Source organism: Micromys minutus, assembly GCF_963924665.1.
Source record: "Micromys minutus genome assembly, chromosome: 22".
In the NCBI taxonomy this organism is placed as follows: Eukaryota; Metazoa; Chordata; class Mammalia; order Rodentia; family Muridae; genus Micromys; species Micromys minutus.
This window is the reverse complement of record NC_137957.1, coordinates 38589015-38606523: the sequence shown is the minus strand read 5'-3', so window position 1 is coordinate 38606523 and position 17509 is coordinate 38589015. Positions and strand designations below refer to the sequence as shown.

The window sequence follows — 17509 nt, the reverse complement described above, 5'->3', positions numbered from 1 at the left end:
AACTATGCACCAGCTCTGCCTTGTGTCCTATGGAGTGTCTTCTCATGTCTAACACGTTGCTTCACGATACTGCCTTCAGAGCTGGATGGACAAGGGACTGAACAAGTAGAGGCAGATGACTAAGTTTTATTTCTTCAGTGTCTTGCCTCATTTCTAAAAGTGAGCATTACTGATGCTCTCTCTTTCTTGGATTTTTCCTAGAGGATAAATAACCTGTTGTTATCAGCTGGTAGCCCAGCATTCAGGCTCTGTGCTGTTGTCAGCCCTTGGCTGTGGAGGCCCTACTAAGGGCAATTGACTGTTTTCTTCAAGTCTCTGACAGGCACATCTTCCTGCGTATCTTCGGGAAGATGGTGTCTGCTGCTGTCTCCCATGCACCATCTTGCTTCTTGTTTTTTATTGTGACTCCATCTAGTATAATAAATACTTCTTGCCTGAAAGACTGGTAGTGTTGACAGTTGACTAGTACCCATGGAACTGTCTCTGCTCAGCATGTTTTCACTTGTGTATATTGAGCAAGCACATATGGATGCTCACAGGGGCACATCTGGGTACCCATGTGTGAAAGACAAAGGCTGATGTTAGACATCTCCCTCAGTCACTGGCAATTTTATTTGCTGAGACAGAGTTTCTTGTTGAACTCAGAGCTTGCTGATTTGGCTAGCTAGCTTTACCTGAAGACCCTATAGTTATTTCTGAAGCACTGGGATTACAAGTATGTCACTACAGGCAACCAATGTTTATGTGGTTATTGGGGATCCACTTACTGGGAATCACTTGTAAACCAATCTCTTTTAACCACTAAGACATCTCTCCAGCCCCCATCTCAGATTTAAGTGATCAATGAGATATTTCTTCAGTGAAATCTCTGGACCTTTGTAGACACTGGGCCCAGGACAGCTCTAATTTACTGCAAGTGGCTCTCATCAAGCTCCAGTAATAGCTTCTATGATACTCTCAGGTGATAAAGCACATGGATGGATGAATGGAGAGATGTATGGACAGATGGACACACACACATGCCTCCACTACTCTAGCATAGGTAGATTTCTGTTTGTCCTGTAGGTAAACAATGTAACCAGTTTGGGATTTGAGTACAAAATTCATCATTCTATTTCCCTATTACTAATTGTGCCTTGGAGGAATAAGAGAATGAGATCTTTGTAGAGAAATGGAGTCCATCTCTGAACAAAGACCCAGAGAGGAAGGGAAGGATAAGTCCCATTTCTTCAGGCTGGAAGATGAGCTGTTTCCCAGGAGACGAAGCACATACTATAGCATCAACAGTATTCTTAGCTCTGCTCTGTAGGTCTCTGTAGTCTTGATGGGCAATTTGTCAACATGGCCTGCATTTGCAGCTTTCTGTATCTCCTGTGTATTTAGCTGTGAGCGGCTGCATCTAGAACCATTAGTCCAAAGTGGTACTTTTAATTTAAAGTGTCTTACAGGATTTAGTATTTTCTTATCTCTGTTGAATTAACATTAAGGCCACAAGAAAAGTCAAGGCTAGAAGACTGTATATACTTGAACACAGCTGCAATGCTGGCAGTTAATACATGTTTTCATGTTGAATCTAAACATGGTACCACCTTGCAAGGGCCATCATTTTGGGGTCTGCAAGACAATGTACAGAACATTAGGCAAATGGAACCAAGTATTCTGCCAGAATTTTTTAGTGTCCCATGAATGCCTATGATTTCTCTCTGGTTCTGACAAGGATTCTGGAGTCCATCTTCCAAAAGTGGCTATTTCTGTCATTACAATTCAGGTACTGAATTGCTTTATCAAGAGCATTGGATGCCCCTTCCACCTGGTACTGATTTCCATCTGTCCTATAATTCACTATGTCTAGGAGAAAATAATGCTCCCAGTGAATTTTTATGCTATCCTGATTGTCCCCAACTTTCCATAAGAAGAGATTCAATTAGCTTTTGGTACATTAATCCTGATTCCAGTGATATGATTTTCTAGAACATGGATTTGTACTATTTCAGTGTGTCTGCCTATTGAAGTGCCCATGGCCAGAAGCTCATAGAAGAGAAGATCCACCTCCCTGCTATGTTTTTTCCACGATTCCTTTCTGATGGACATAGGCATCTGGTGCTGGACTTGGGGTATAGCTCAGTGTTGAAATAAATATATACTTAGCAAGCTTAAGACTCTGGATTCCATCGATAGCACACCAAAGGAGCGGGAAGGAAGGGAGAGAGGCAAAGAAATATCTGGTTCTACACTCTGTATACAAAACGATGGGAGGGAGGCAAAGAAATATCTGGTACTGTGCTCTGTACACAAAACGATGAATATTGCTCATCAACTCATGTGTGGATTAATACTAATATTGTTTAAAGCTAGATTAGTGAGGTTTTCTTCTGGATGCTAATTTATGCTAATGAGTAGGAAATCAAACAAGTTTTATTTGTTGTTGTTGAGCAATTTTTTCCCTTTAGCAAGTCATTTTAATATGAACTTCATGGCCATCTGTGTATTTGTAGAAATCAGGTGGGAATTCAGAACTTCCTTCTAACCCAAATACTGAAGCGAGCGGAGTCATCAGCATGCATTAATTATCAGCCTGCCAGGAGAAGACTGGAGGGCAAGATTAATATTCTTTATGCAAGGTAAAATGAAAAACAGATTTGACTTTACAACTGAGCAATTTTATAGTTAAAATAGTACAGAAGTGTTAACGGTCTAACGCAGGAACAGAAGAAGCTGGAATGGGAGCTCAGAAAGCTGTCCACACAGAACAGAAAGCCCAATGCTAGCATTAAGCTTAGATGAAAATGTCTCACCTGGAATGACTGACATCTGTATAGTGTACCCATGGCTGATGTCATTAGTTGGTCATGGCAACAGCTTTTCCTGTCTGTCCATACAGATGCTCACAGTTCTTAGGTAAACCAGTGGTTCTCAACCTCCCTAATGCTGTGCCCCTTTGATACAGTTGTGTGTGTGTGTGTGTGTGTGTGTGTGTGTGTGTGTGTGTGTGTGTGTCATGGTGACCCCCACACATACCATAAAATTATTCCATTATTATTTCATCACTGTAATCTTGCTACTGTCATGAAACACAATGTAATCATTTGATATACAGAATATCCAATATTTACCGCTTTCCTCCCCTAAGTGGTCATGACCCATGGATTGAGAACCCCTGCTCTAAACACTGACTGTGCTTGGTAAGTAGATTACCATCTGTACTGGCTGGTTTTGTGTCAACTTGACACAAGCTGGAGTTGTCACAGAGAAAGGAGCATCAGTTGAAACAAATGCCTCCATGAGATCCAGCTGTAAGGCTTTTTTTCAACTAGTGATGGGGGGAAGGGCCCAGCCCATTGTGGGTGGTGCCATCCCTGGGCTGGTAGACCTGGGTTCTATATGAAAGCAAACTGAGCAAGCCAGTGGAAGCAAGCCAATAAGTAAAATCCCTCCGTGGTCTCTACATCAGCTCCTGCTTCCTGACCTGCTTGAGTTCCAGTCTGACTTCCTCTGGTGATGAACAGCAATGTGGAAGTGTAAGCGGAATAAACCTTTTCCTCCCCAACTTGCTTCTTGGTCATGATGTTTGTGCAGGAATAGAAACCCTGACTAGGACACTGTCCAGCAAACATGTAGAGGCCTCTCACCACTTATTCACAGGCACAGCACATGCCCCTGCCTCTCTCACACTGAACATAGCTATGAACAGTGGGATGAGTACGTGCGATCGGCCTTCATCAAGTTTATATGATCTGATCTCTGGCTTTTACCCCAGTATCTGCTGTGAGCAGAACATGCTGTGAAAAGCCATGAGCTCTGCAGATTGGAGCCCATACAAGATGTCTACAGAACATTTGTCAGCCCCATCTGCGGCCTGAGGCAGAGCATCAGTGGAAGAGGGAAGATGTTGTTAGGTATAAGTCAGTGAGTGATGCTCAGTCTGTCTCAGATGAACCATGTTATCCCTGAAAAGAGAAGGACTCGAATAAAGTAGGCACGTTATGCAGAATTAATGAGGAACCAATAGAAGAAGAGGTACCCATGGTGGAAGCATGAGAAATGTAACCAGTTCGAGGTTTTTAACACTCTAGAAACCTGTGCAGGGCCAGAGGCATTGTCTCTAGTTAATTCATCTGTAAGACCAAAGAGAAGGGAGAGCCAAGATGGAGATGTGCGTCATGACCCAGAAGCCTTGGTATAAGAAGGCTGTCTAATTATGTGACCTCCTCCAACGCTCTGTTACACAGGGAATAGTTTTGGTCACTGGACCATTCGGAAGGTTCTTGGAGAGACTGATGTGAGACATGAGACCGTCACTGAGGGGTGGCCCTTCACCAGGGGAAGCTGATCTCTGGGGCTGTGAGAGGGTGCTGCAGTCACCTGGCTGGATGAAGGGGAGGGAGGGGACCCATCTCTTTCGGCTCAATGTTCAGCTCACACCAGAACAATCAAAAGAACCAGAGAGATCAGAGAGATCAGTCTTCCTGATCAGTACCCCCTTGCTCCAAGGCACCCACCCTTTCAGGGCTTAGTACATAAGAAGCATTCAATAAATATTTATAGCAAGTGGATGAACAAACGCATGCATGAATGTTAATTACACTGCTGTTGATCTGAGAGTTAGAGTTCACTAACAAGAGACCCAACCAGAGGTAAGTAAAAGTCACTGAAAAACAAAACATCACAGTAGTAAGGTCACTCTTGAACTCTATCCACCTGGCACCCATCAGTTCACTTAAGGGACTGACTGGCTAGCATGGGCAAGCGATGGGATGCTCTGTTGTGAATGAAAGGAAACAGTGCAGGCCCTGACGTCCTATGACTGGTGAATGGACAGCACACTTAAATATAGTCATGCGAACATACACACAAACATAAAAATGCTAATGAAACTAAAGAGCCCCGGGAGACTGTGCATCAGTGAATGTTTTAGAGGGGAGGATCAAAGAAACTCCCTCAAACTAGAAACGTTCCCCGAAGGCACTATCTGCCCTGTGACTATATTAACATAAACACTGTGAGGTCACATCTCCCAGAGCTCTGGTGTGTTACAAACAGTACATTCAGGTAGCAAACTGAGTACACTCTATCGTGGTAACTGGTTCTAGGTAGGACTCTGGAAAATCCCCCCAAACCATTATCTCCTCTAAGCAAAAGGGCCAACAAATCACAACAATAAAGTTTTCCAAATGTGGCTAACATGGTACACAAAGAAGGTTCTGGTAAGTTCTATAGGCATTCAAACATACCAAGTAAATAATCTGTATATGAAGACAGAAGATCCATAACGGCAAACTCTGGAATGTTTGGCAATATCATGCTATTGACTTTATCGGTTCTGGCATTCTTCTTTCCTATCAGGAGGTTGATCGCCAGCACAGATTCACTGACCTAGAATGAACACATCAGGATTCATATGTTATGCATTAGTAAAGGCTATGGTTTGGCTGTGCCCTTCCTAGACATGGGCTGAGAGTCTGGTCCTCACTGTAGCACCAGGAGGGGCAAGAGGAGCTTATTTAGAGAAATGATTAGGTCAAGAGAGCTCAGCCCCGAGGCATGGACTGAGGTTGGGGTCACCAAATAAGTTCCTTCTAACAGGAGAAGATGTCTTCCTGTTTTAGTTTTGTCCTCACTTGCCCTACCACTTTCTGCCTTGTAATTATTGAGCAAGAAGGCTCTCCCCAGGTGCTAGCCCTTGATCTGTGACCTACCAGTCTCAACAACAGTGAGTCAGTAGATACATGTTTAACATGAACATAAAGACATGAATTCACAAAATAATGATATATATTTATATGTTGTGGGGGGTGGCACTATTAGGAGGTGTTGCCTTGCTAGAATAGGTGTAGATTTGTTGAAGGATGTGTGTCACTGTGGGGTGGACTTTGAAGTCTCAGAAGGTCAAGCCAGGCCTAGTGGCTCAGTCTCTTTCTGCTGCCCGATGATCCAGATGTAGACTCTCTGCTCCTTCTCTAGCCCCATGTGTGCCTGCATACCACCATGCTTCTCACCATAACAGTAATGGAATAAACTGTAAGCCAGCCCGATTAAATATTTCTCTTTGTAAGATTTTCAGTGGTCATGGTGTCTCTTCATAGCAATAGAACTCTTAACTGAAACACATGGAAAGAAAAAACAATCACAGTATGAAAAAAATACTGTGTCTTCCCTGATGTATAGAATATGCATCACAGGCAAGCCAACTTGTTGGCTTTGACAATTTAATTAATGTATAAGTCACTCTAAATAAGCTACAGCACACAGCTCTTACATGCATTTGCCAAAATGTCGAACAGGTACACATGTACTCCCAACATTTCATTAAGGGAAAATGGAAAGGGTTGTGTCTGGTTACCAGTGATTATAAATGATACACGCATGCAAAGAATATTTCTAAAGTCTCCAGAGAGACACAGCAGATAGAATCACTCCCTAAGCATAATGTCTTCATTCTTTCAAGCAGATTCACTTTCCTTCTATGGTTGATAGATGAAGAACACAGGCCGTACAACACGGAGGGTAAACAATGGAGGACACAGGAAACAGGGAGGGTCAACAATGGAGGACACAGGAAACAGGAGGGTCAACAATGGAGGACACAGGAAACAGGGAGGGTCAACAATGGAGGACACAGGAAACAGGGAGGGTCAACAATGGAGGACACAGGAAACAGGGAGGGTCAACAATGGAGGACACAGGAAACAGGGAGGGTCAACAATGGAGGACACAGGAAACAGGGAGGGTCAACAATGGAGGACACAGGAAACAGAGGGGTCAACAATGGAGGACACAGGAAACAGGAGGGTCAACAATAGAGGACACAGGAAACAGGAGGGTCAACAATGGAGGACACAGGAAACAGGAGGGTCAACAATAGAGGACACAGGAAACAAGGAGGGTCAACAATGGAGGACACAGGAAACAGGAGGGTCAACAATGGAGGACACAGGAAACAGGAGGGTCAACAATGGAGGACACAGGAAACAGTGGTTCAGCAATGGAGGACACAGGAAACAGGAGGGTCAACAATGGAGGACACAGGAAACAGTGGTTCAGCAATGGAGGACACAGGAAACAGGAGGGTCAACAATGGAGGACACAGGAAACAAGGAGGGTCAACAATGGAGGACACAGGAAACAGGGAGGGTCAACAATGGAGGACACAGGAAACTGGAGGGTCAACAATGGAGGACACAGGAAACAGGAGGGTCAACAATGGAGGACACAGGAAACAGTGGTTCAGCAATGGAGGACACAGGAAACAGGAGGGTCAACAATGGAGGACACAGGAAACAGGAGGGTCAACAATGTAGGACACAGGAAACAGGGAGGGTCAACATACAACTCTAACCTGTGCAGCAGCACGTATTGCAATCCAGGCCAGTGAGCTGTACATCTCAAATCGAGTTGCTACTGGTTCTTTAAAAGAACTTTGCCTTCTGGGAAGAGGCTAAAATAGTAAATAGAAAGCATTTAGGATAAAGACTATCTCAGTGTTTTTTGACAAATCTCATATCTCCAAATGACAGGCTGGTGGAATAATATGCAGCCATCAAGAAGTAGAATATATTCTTGCCATGAAAAGATATTTAAAATATATGAGAAAGAAAACAAATTGTATGCACATATGATACTGCATTTTAAAAGTGTATACATATTTCTGTACATACCAGCTTAAATTATACCCTCTCAAGAGTGCTTATATTTTCCCTAATATAATTAGTTTATATGACTTACATATTAAGTTAATAAAAATATCTTTTTAAGTGATGTCAAATTCTATTTTAACAGAGGTTATTTAGACTAAATGTACTGGGGGCAAAGAGACCAGGAATGAGGGTACCCAAATTTGTTCTGCTTTTCCGTTGGTTTGACAAGGGTCTCAGAACCCTGCTGGCCCCAAACTCCAGATTCTCTGGCCTCAGCCTCCTCAGTGACTCCGTGGCTTTGGACAGTAGATTCTTGTTATACAATTACTAAAGAGATTTTTATAGCTCCATAAAATAATGGAAAATAAACCACAAATAGACAGCTTTTACCTTGAACACATATCTCTATCTACATATATAAATCCACACATTCACATATATACGTTCATACATTCAATTTCTAAACACAAGTTTAAAACTACAACAGCGAAAAGAGCAAACATTTTAACATGCTTTTAAAATAACTGAAGTAACTAAATTTCAACTCGGGTTAAAGATTTAAGTAACGAGACTAGGCATGGCTGTGTATGCATTTAACCCCAGTGGAGGCAGAGGGAGGTGGATCTTTTCTGGTCTACAGAGCAAATTCCAGGACAGCCAGGGCTATATAGTGAAACCTTCTCTTGAAAAACAAAAAAGAATTAAGTAATTAGGCCTCTACACTTTAATTTTTGATATTTATGTGTTAATGATTTCTTTATTTTCAAGGAAATTGAAGAATTGAACATACAGTAGCATAAAGCAGATCAGTGATTTGCTTCTGTCTAGAAGGCACATGGGAAGAAATGAGGTCCTCAGTGTCAGGAGTGTGGAGTCACTGCAAAATGCTCTGATATGGCCACTCTATGCAGTGAGAAGTTTATAGAAACAAGTATTAGGCCAGACTTCCCCATGAATATATGAACTGTAAGGCTCTACCCAAGATAAGGCCCTATAGGGAACCCTGTGGACTCTGGTGTAGCAGCAACTACTACCTTACTAAGCCTGAGCAGTTTGCCTACTGCAAGTCTGGAAGCAAGACTGGCAGCTAAGAATTGAAGGATCCAGAGCAAGGTGGATGCAGTTAGTGACACAGACACTGGGAAATGCCGCCACTTTTAATTAAGAGGACAACATTATTAAGAAGGTTGGACTTGGGCTCAAATAATTTTTTAATTTCCCACTGGGGAAAGAACATGACGGGCTTTCTTTTTTAGATGGGGAGCCATCAAGGTTTCATGGCCCATGCAACCAGAAAAGAAAAGGAGAAAACCTGGAATGATTGGGGGATGAAGCCAAAGAAGCACATTTACATATAAAATGTGATCCTATATACAGAAAATCCTAAGATACACATACATTCGCTCACTCGCACATGCACACACACACACACACACACACACATACACATGCTCTATTAAAATCAATGAACATTGTACATAAGTGACCCCAAAAATTCCACCAGAGAACTTCTACAGCTGATAAACAAGTTCAGCAAAGTGGCTGGATATAAAATTAACTCAAACAAATCAGTAGCCTTCCTCTACTCAAAGGACAAACATGCGGAGAAAGAAACTAGGGAAATGATAACCCTTCACAAACAATATGAAATACCTTGGTGTGACTCTAACTAAGCAAGTGAAAGACCTGTATGACAAGAACTTAAAATCTCTAAAGAAGGAAATCGAGGAAGATCTCAGAAAATGGAAAGATCTCCCATGCTCATGGATTGGAAGGATCAATATTGTAAAATTGGCCATCTTACCAAAAGCAATCTACAGATTCAATGCAATCCCCATCAAAATTCCAACCAAATTCTTCATAGAGTTGGAAAGAGCAATGTGAAATTTCATCTGGAATAACATAAGACCTAGAATAGTAAAATCCATCCTCAACAACACGAAAACATCTGCGGGAATCACCATCCCTGACCACAAGCTTGTGCTAAAAACTGCATGGTACTGGTAGAGAGATAGGCACATGGATCGATGGAATACAATAGAAGATCCAGAAATGAGTCCTCACATATATGGTCACTTGATTTTTGACAAAGGAGCTGTAAACATTCAATGGAAAAAGGACAGCCTATTCAACAAATGGTGTTGGTCCAACTGGCACTCAGCATGCAGAAGAATAAAAATAGACCCTTTCTTATCTCCTTGTACAAAGTGCAAGTGGATCAAAGATCTCCACATTAAGCCAGCTACACGGAAACTATTAGAAGAAAAAGTAGGGAAAACCTTAGAACACATAGGCACAGGAGAAAATTTCCTGAACAGAACACCAATGGCTTAAGCTCTAAGGTCAAAGATTGACAAATGGAACTTAATGTGATTGTAAAGTTTCTGTAAGGCTAAGGACACTGTCAAGAAAACAAAATGCCAGCCAACAGATTGGAAAAAGATCTTTACCAACCCTTCATCTGATAGAGGCCTAATATCCAAGGTATATAAAGAACTCAAGAAGTTAGACACCAGAGAATCAAACAAATCTATGAAAAAATGGGGTACAGAGTTAAACAAAAAGTTCTCAGTTGAGGAATACTGAATGGCTGAGAAGCATCTAAGGAAGTGCTCAACATCATTAGCCATCAGGGAAATATAAATCAAAACAACCCTGAGATTCCACCTCACACCAACCAGAATGGCTAAGATCAAAAATGCAGATGACAGCAGATGCTGGTGAGGATTCGGAGAAGGAGGAACACTTCTTCACTGTTGGTGAGGTTGTAAACTGTTACAGCCGCTCTGGAAATCAGTCCAGTGGTTCCTCAGAAAATTTGACATAGTACTACCTGAAGACCCAGTTATTCTACTTCTGGGCATATACCCCAGAGACGCTCCAACATGCAACAAAGACACATGCACCACAATGTTCATAGCAACCCTATTTATAAACCCTATTTTCAGAAGCTGGAAAGAACCCAGATGTCCTTCAGTAGATGAATAGATACAAAAATTGTGGTATATTTACACAATGGAGTACTACTCAGCTATCAGAAACAATGACTTTATGAAATTCTTAAGAAAATGGATGCATCTAGAGAATATCATCCTGAGTGAGATAACCCAGTCACAAAAGAACAGACATAATATGCAGTCACTGATAACTGGATACTAACCTCAGAAAGCTCTGAACACCCTAGAAACAACTCACAGACTATATAAAGTTCAAGAAAAACAAAGGCCAAAAAAAAAAAAAAAAAAAAAGAAAGAAAGAAAATGAAAAACCATTATGCTTAATTTTTACACATCAAGAAAACTTTGACTATTTCCAGGTTACATCTTGTTTTACATGTACTTTATGCTTATTGTAACTAGTAAGATTTTAATGCATACTATCAAACCTTTAAAAAAAATCAAGTATTGACAAAAATGTATTCATATACTTTTAGGCAAAAATGCTTAAAATCTGCACATTTATCTTTGTTTTTTAAAATAAAGTTGTTCAATTTTAAAAAATAAAAAAGAATAACAAAAAAATAAATGAACATGCTCAGGGAAGGCATGGGATATAAAATTTAATAATACATATGAATTAATTACATTCCTATAGAGATAAGCTGTGTCCCTGAATCTGAATATTGTTATGACAAACTGCTACCAGATTATACTATAGTGTTAGCAGAATTCCTCAAAAGAAAAAAATCTGTTTTATTTTTTTTTCTTTGCACAAACTGAAAAAGTAGTCTGGAAAACATGTGCGAAGATGCGAATGTCTCCAAATACCAAGAGAATTTTAAAGATGAACCATGGAGCTAGAGAGTAATGTGCTCTGAGACCCAAAATTTTACCAAAAGCTACAGTACTAGAGAATGGAACATGGGTAAAGGTAGACTCAGAGAGCAGAGGATTCTAAGGGTCTTCAGCACGCCACTCATAACACAATCTATAAACAAGAAAGGCTCATTCCTGAGCTTCATAAAAATTAAAAACTCCCTTGTTTCTAAACACCACAAGCTACCGGTTGGGGAAAAATATGCACGAATCATATAACCAGTAAGATGTCTAGAACACATATACACAACAAAAGAATAAAACAAGCCGCCACAACTCATCTTTCTCTTTGCACTCTTTTCCTTGCTTAACTGCTTGGGCAATTCCGTTCCTCGTCTAACCCTGCTCGTCTGCGAGGCCTTCTCTCGGATTGCCAGGAGAGAGAGTCAGTTTGTGCCATCGCCACCTCGGCATATTGGGTTCATGATCCTTATCAATGTATCATTCAGCAGTGTCTTCCCTTGCTGGACTCTGGCTTCCTAGGGAAAGTGAAGGGCGCAGCTGGTACTGCATCAAGCCCTTTAAAAGTGTTTAGTCAGTGAATAGACACATGCTCAAAGGCATGTTACTTAGATTTAACTAATAAATACTGGGTAGTCTGCTACATATGTAATACTTAATGGAGAATATAGATGTCCTGTTGAAGTTAGGTAAAGTCAACAGTACTTAGTACATCTTGATCAGTACTTTATGTTTCTGGCCACACTAAAAGGCATAGATAGCCACCTCCATGTCAGAGATGGGGAAGTGAGGCTTCTAAAGTCACTCTGGTATGTCATGTCAGGCTGAGATGCAAGCCTAAGACTGTGTTGCTTGTACAATATTTTATTTAAAAAAACCTACTGTTTATTTTTTTATATTTTATTTACTTATTTGGGGGCACTTATACATCACATTGTGCATGTTGTGGTCACAGTAAAACTTGTTCTAGTTGGATCGTTCTTTCTGCCACGTGCATCCTGGGAATAAGGTTTGGTGCTGGCAAATGCCTGTTACCAACCGAGCTATCTCAAGGGCTCCGGTCCTGCTAGCTTTTAAGATTTTTGTGTGGTGTTTCCACTAAGACAAATTTCAAATGTATTTCAACAGCCCTAATATGGCTGAGTGAGTGATTTTATTTGTTTGGGGCTATTTTCTGTGCCTCTAGTAGTTTTATAACTTGCTAAAATATTTATGTTATGTCAAGATATACAGATTTTATGGGATTTTACTATTTTTCCCCTTCAAATCCCACTTGACATTTATAATTGCAAGCATATCTCTTTAAAAGGCCCAGAAAGCAATGTTATTCATACATTTGACTACCTTTCAGTGCTGCTCTCTATAAAAACCAAACACTTGTTTTTCTCTAACTGGCAATAAACATTTTTCTCATACCACCAGAGCAGCTTTTCCTAGTTTACAGTCATTTTGAGTTTTTAAATGGCAGTACCTACCTAAGATAGCTATCATATAAGTAATTCAATTGACTTAATATATTTGCCTCGAAGTTTTAAATCAGATTTGTGATACCTCAAAAATTAGAGATGTGAGCTAGTTGCAGTGGCTCATGCCTTTGCATTTGGGAGGCTGAGACCAGTATAAGTCTGTGAGTTTAGGGCCAGCCTGGTCTACATTGAGAGTCTCAAGACATCCAGGGCTACAGAGAGACACTACTTCAAAACAAACAAAATACACACATACACACACAATGTCATACAACAACCTTCATTTACCCTTCTGGTAACCGAAATAATTTTCTCATTGAAAATTTCCGTACAGATGGCCCCTTCTCTTCCCCTCCTTCTCATTTCCTTCTGACTTTACGTGTCTACTGCCATAAGGTCTGTCTCCCTCCGCCTGCTCTATGAGAAGATGGACTATGCTTATCCTGGTGCTGACTTATCACCTTCTAGAAGAGAGGGGTTGATCAGCATAGGAGTTTGACACATCTGTGAGGGATAGCTGACCCTGTCAGGTCATACTGGCTTCAGAATTCCATTTGTCTATTTTCGATATTCTCCTGAGCATCGCTCACCACTCAACTACCTTTGAGTATTTGAGTATTGAATATAGCAGCATTCTGTGTGCATTGACGTAACAAACAGAAACACCTAAATGAAATCAATTTCCAGAGTTCTGCCTAGCGTCTCCGAGGAGGCATTTGATTGCAAGTGTGACTAGGAAATGATGAGTTAATGTCTACAAGTCACATAGGAAATTGCCTTATTCTTTCAGAGTTACTGAAAACAACCAGAGGCAGGCAGCTTCTAATTCCTGTAAATGCAGCTCCTACCTTGAGTGCTGTCGCTGAAACCTTCTTCCTTGGCTTCTTCAGATAGAAATACATCAGGGCGATTTCTAGGTAGGAATCTCTTATCAACCTAAAAAACGATACAACATTAGCCTCAGCCTCGCCATCCTCTTGTACAAACCCTTTGCCTGCTTTGTCAATACTGTCTGGCGAGTGAATGGTAAATATAAGCCAACAAGTAGCCCCCTAACCTATGCATCTTTATGCCACAGTTAGTAGGGTCTTCCTGTGCAAGAAGTGCTAGAAGAGTGCTCAGCATTCTTCCTGATCTGTGCCAACAACATCCCAGGCTATGATGGATACAAAACTTAGCAAAGACCTTTCCAGGACATCCCAGCAAAGAGCCAGTAAAGAAGTCACAGGGAATAAAGCCATCCTTGAAAACCAGGCCTCTGTCTACTCTTCTATATTAATTAAAATTGCAAGAGACATTGAACTCCACAGAAGGTAGTAATAATAATCAGATATACATATGAACTATCAAAGTATCCATTGAGGCCTCTCGTGTCAGTGCTGACCTAGTGACATGGCTTCCCCTCAGTATTGAGGTAATTTCTATACAGATTTAAGGAGACTTATGGATGGCTACAGAAACTATGTAAATAAATCCTTCTAAACTCTTTCATCCAAGGACGGATCTCTCATTGTAAGTCAGTAGCCTTGATGTTGGCCTGGGTCTAGACAAGAGCCAGGTTTCAGCCTCAAATGTCACTGTGATAAAATAGAAGGCATCCCTTTTTTTCCTGTAAAGGAGGCCTTTAGTCAGAGCCAAAAGCGTCAAGCTTGAGAATGTCAATGAACCTGCTGTCTGGATGAATCCAAGAGCACAAGCCCTACCATAAGAAGATGCCTCATTCATTCCCCTCTTGAATCTTCTGGGCACTGCCACCCAGAACGCAGGCCACACAGGAGCAGTTTGACAAGAATAAAATGCCATTACCCTGAGTTCTGATCATTTCTCATGCTTATTTGAATAGCTTCAGAAAAGCTCTCTACGTGTGCAATTGGAGATTTCTCTTCCATCAGCATTTGACGCTCTATTCTGCCTGAAAGAAGAAAGACAGGCATAAAGATGATTTCTAATATTTTGTTGATCATCATTAACAGAAAAGCAGATATTTATTATTCTACAGACTCTGGAAGCTGGACTGCTGTCCTCTGCAGGTCTGGGTCACTCCCTGATGAAAGATAAGCTCAGGATGAAAGCGTTAAAACTTTCTTCCCGCTGCAGGTCTAGAATGCTCTCAATAAAGGCACCTTCAGCTTCCCAACATCACTGGCCTTACAGCTTACTTCTCTTTGTGATTCCTCTCCTCTAGCATCTTACCCTTGTCTATTTCACATGTACCAAAATAGCTCAGCTGTATCCTTACATTCATTGCTGTGGTGTTCATAACTACAAAGAGATGGAGCAAGCCTGAGAACTCTTTGAGGCTAAGTGGATTTTTTTAATGTGATATTCATATGTGTATATGCATAATATTATTCAGCATCAAAAGAAAGAAATGCTGACATTAGCGCACCTGAACCTGGGACACTACGCTAAACAAAAGAAGCCAGGCACATAAAGGCAAACACTAAATGGTGTTCCTTATGTTAATTCGTGAATCCAAGAAAGCTCTGTTCTTGTTGTAGATAGCAGAGTTGCTGGTATATGGGAAACGGAGGTGCTGGTAACACATCAGTCAAGAGGGATGAGTTCTGTAGTCTACTGTATAGCCTCGTGATTATAATTAGAGTGTATTATATACTTTAAAAGTGCTGAGAAATTCGATTCTTAAGTTTTCATGCAACAAAATGAAATGTTTTGGATAACTTTAATTTGCTATATTTAATCACTTCATGCTGTATACAAATATGCAAGCATTACACTAAATATACAATTTTTGTCAATTAAGAGCCAAGGTGTTAAGTTTTATATTGGGGGGTGGGGGATGAACCTAGCCTTTAATTGTTTAGCTATTTTTCCAACCTTGTTTATAAGTTTTAAATATAAACTTAATGAAAGCTAGGCAGTGGTGCTGTGTGCCTTTATTCCCAGCACTCGGGAGGCAGAGGCAGGCAGATCTCTGAATCCAAGGTCAGCCTAACCTACAGATCAAGTTTCAGGATAGCCAGGGCTACACAGAGAAACCCTGTTTCAAAGCAATGTAAATAAATACATACATGCATTCCTACGTACATACATAAAATAAAGCTATTGAAAAGCACATTCTTTAAAAAGCCAGCACATGCTTGCAAATACTTAGAGATCATGCCAGTATCTGCCCCTCACGTGTTTCCCAGTGATCGTGGTGGGTATCATCCTCCAAGTACAGGGACTGAGACAACTCTCCTGCAGCAGAAATGCCAGGAAAGTGAAATCTACATCACCATAAGTAAGAGCCACACTTTATGTGCAGCAGAAAGGAAAAGGACTGGGGGTGGGAGTGAGGGGGGTGAGGGGAGGGGTCCCATTTGGACATTCTAATTTAATAGCTGCTAGCATATAAGATGTTAACTCTCACATGACATGTCTACTTCAGTAAGTAACAGCAACCATTACCCTATGGTTTTCTTGTAGCTACAATGGCCATGGTAAAGTCATATGACTGTACTGTCTTTAAGTTCTAAAGGCACCTGTTCTACAGTTATTAAATTTTAATTTAATGTTATTTCTTACTTATAGAAAGTAACCAAACTGTCTAGGTACTGAAATAATGAAGAATACTAAATGTATCATTATCATTTCATAATAAAAACATTTTTATTGTTGTAAAATACTAATTATAATTTGTTTTATCATTACTTAACAAGTATATATTTTAAGGACTTAGCTTTAATATTTTGGTATTTTCCTTTATGGGTACAGATGGGTTTGTTTCTATGTATGTCTGTATGTCATATGTATGCCTGAAGAGGCCAAGAGAAGTCATTAAATACCCTGGAATTTAAGTTACAGCAATGTTCATGCTGAAAATCAAACCTGAGTCCTCTGGAGAAGTTAGTGATCTTAATGGCTGAGTCATCTCTCTAGCCCTTATTTTAAGTTTAAATTATGCATATAGTTATGTATGTAGGAAGGGTTAGATGTACTCACTGGGACCAGAAAAGTTTGTTGGAAACCATGGAGCTGGAGTTACAAGTTACAACTCTTCCTAACACAGATGTTGGGAACTAGACTCGGGTCTTCAATAAGAGCATTACATCCTTAAAACTGCTGAGTCCTCTTCCCAGCCACATACTAGGTGCTGAAGTAGCTGATTCTGATGTTCTTTTTAACCGCACCCTGAACTTTATATGAGGACGTCAATTAGCAGTGACTTCCTTTCAGCTGAAACCTAACGAGAGGCCTTTGATCAGAACCTGAGATTTACAGAGAATGTTGATGTGTCTTGTAATTGCCAAGTTCTTTGTAAAGTCTATGGTTTTCACAGTCAAGAAGCTGATTATTCATAACCGCATGCTTTTCCAGACTTTACCCCGGTTCAGATACCAGGGACAGCTCACCTTTCTGAAACAGAATTTCAGCCTCCACTTCATATTCCTCTGCTGAGGTTGCCTTACAGACCTTCAAAGCCATGTCAAAGATGTGAAGAACAGGCAGCCACTTGCTGATGTCCTTCTTCTTGCTCCTGGAAGATACCTGCTTGGCCAAGGTGTGTCCTAAAGCAAAGCGGTTGGGTAGAGGTAAAGTAATCGTATTCAGTGACTGGAGCAAGCCACTAAGTCAATGAACTGCTCTTCACAGTTCCTAGTAGCCACGAATCTTTTTAAAAACCACAACA

At 40.8% G+C, this 17509-nt stretch overlaps 1 protein-coding gene across 1 annotated transcript in view; it reads right to left on the bottom strand.

The window, feature by feature from the left end:
• The window catches only part of CFAP54 (cilia and flagella associated protein 54), a gene marked incomplete at both ends in the record, with an annotated part of 273781 nt that overhangs the window by 68490 nt on the left and 187782 nt on the right, over positions 1-17509 (bottom strand). Inside the window, 5 exons of the mRNA XM_080935383.1 lie at positions 5232-5373; positions 7337-7435; positions 13725-13812; positions 14683-14788; positions 17232-17387. Of these exons, the coding sequence (XP_080791509.1) occupies positions 5232-5373; positions 7337-7435; positions 13725-13812; positions 14683-14788; positions 17232-17387 (591 nt within the window). The remainder of the gene's footprint in view (positions 1-5231; positions 5374-7336; positions 7436-13724; positions 13813-14682; positions 14789-17231; positions 17388-17509) is intronic.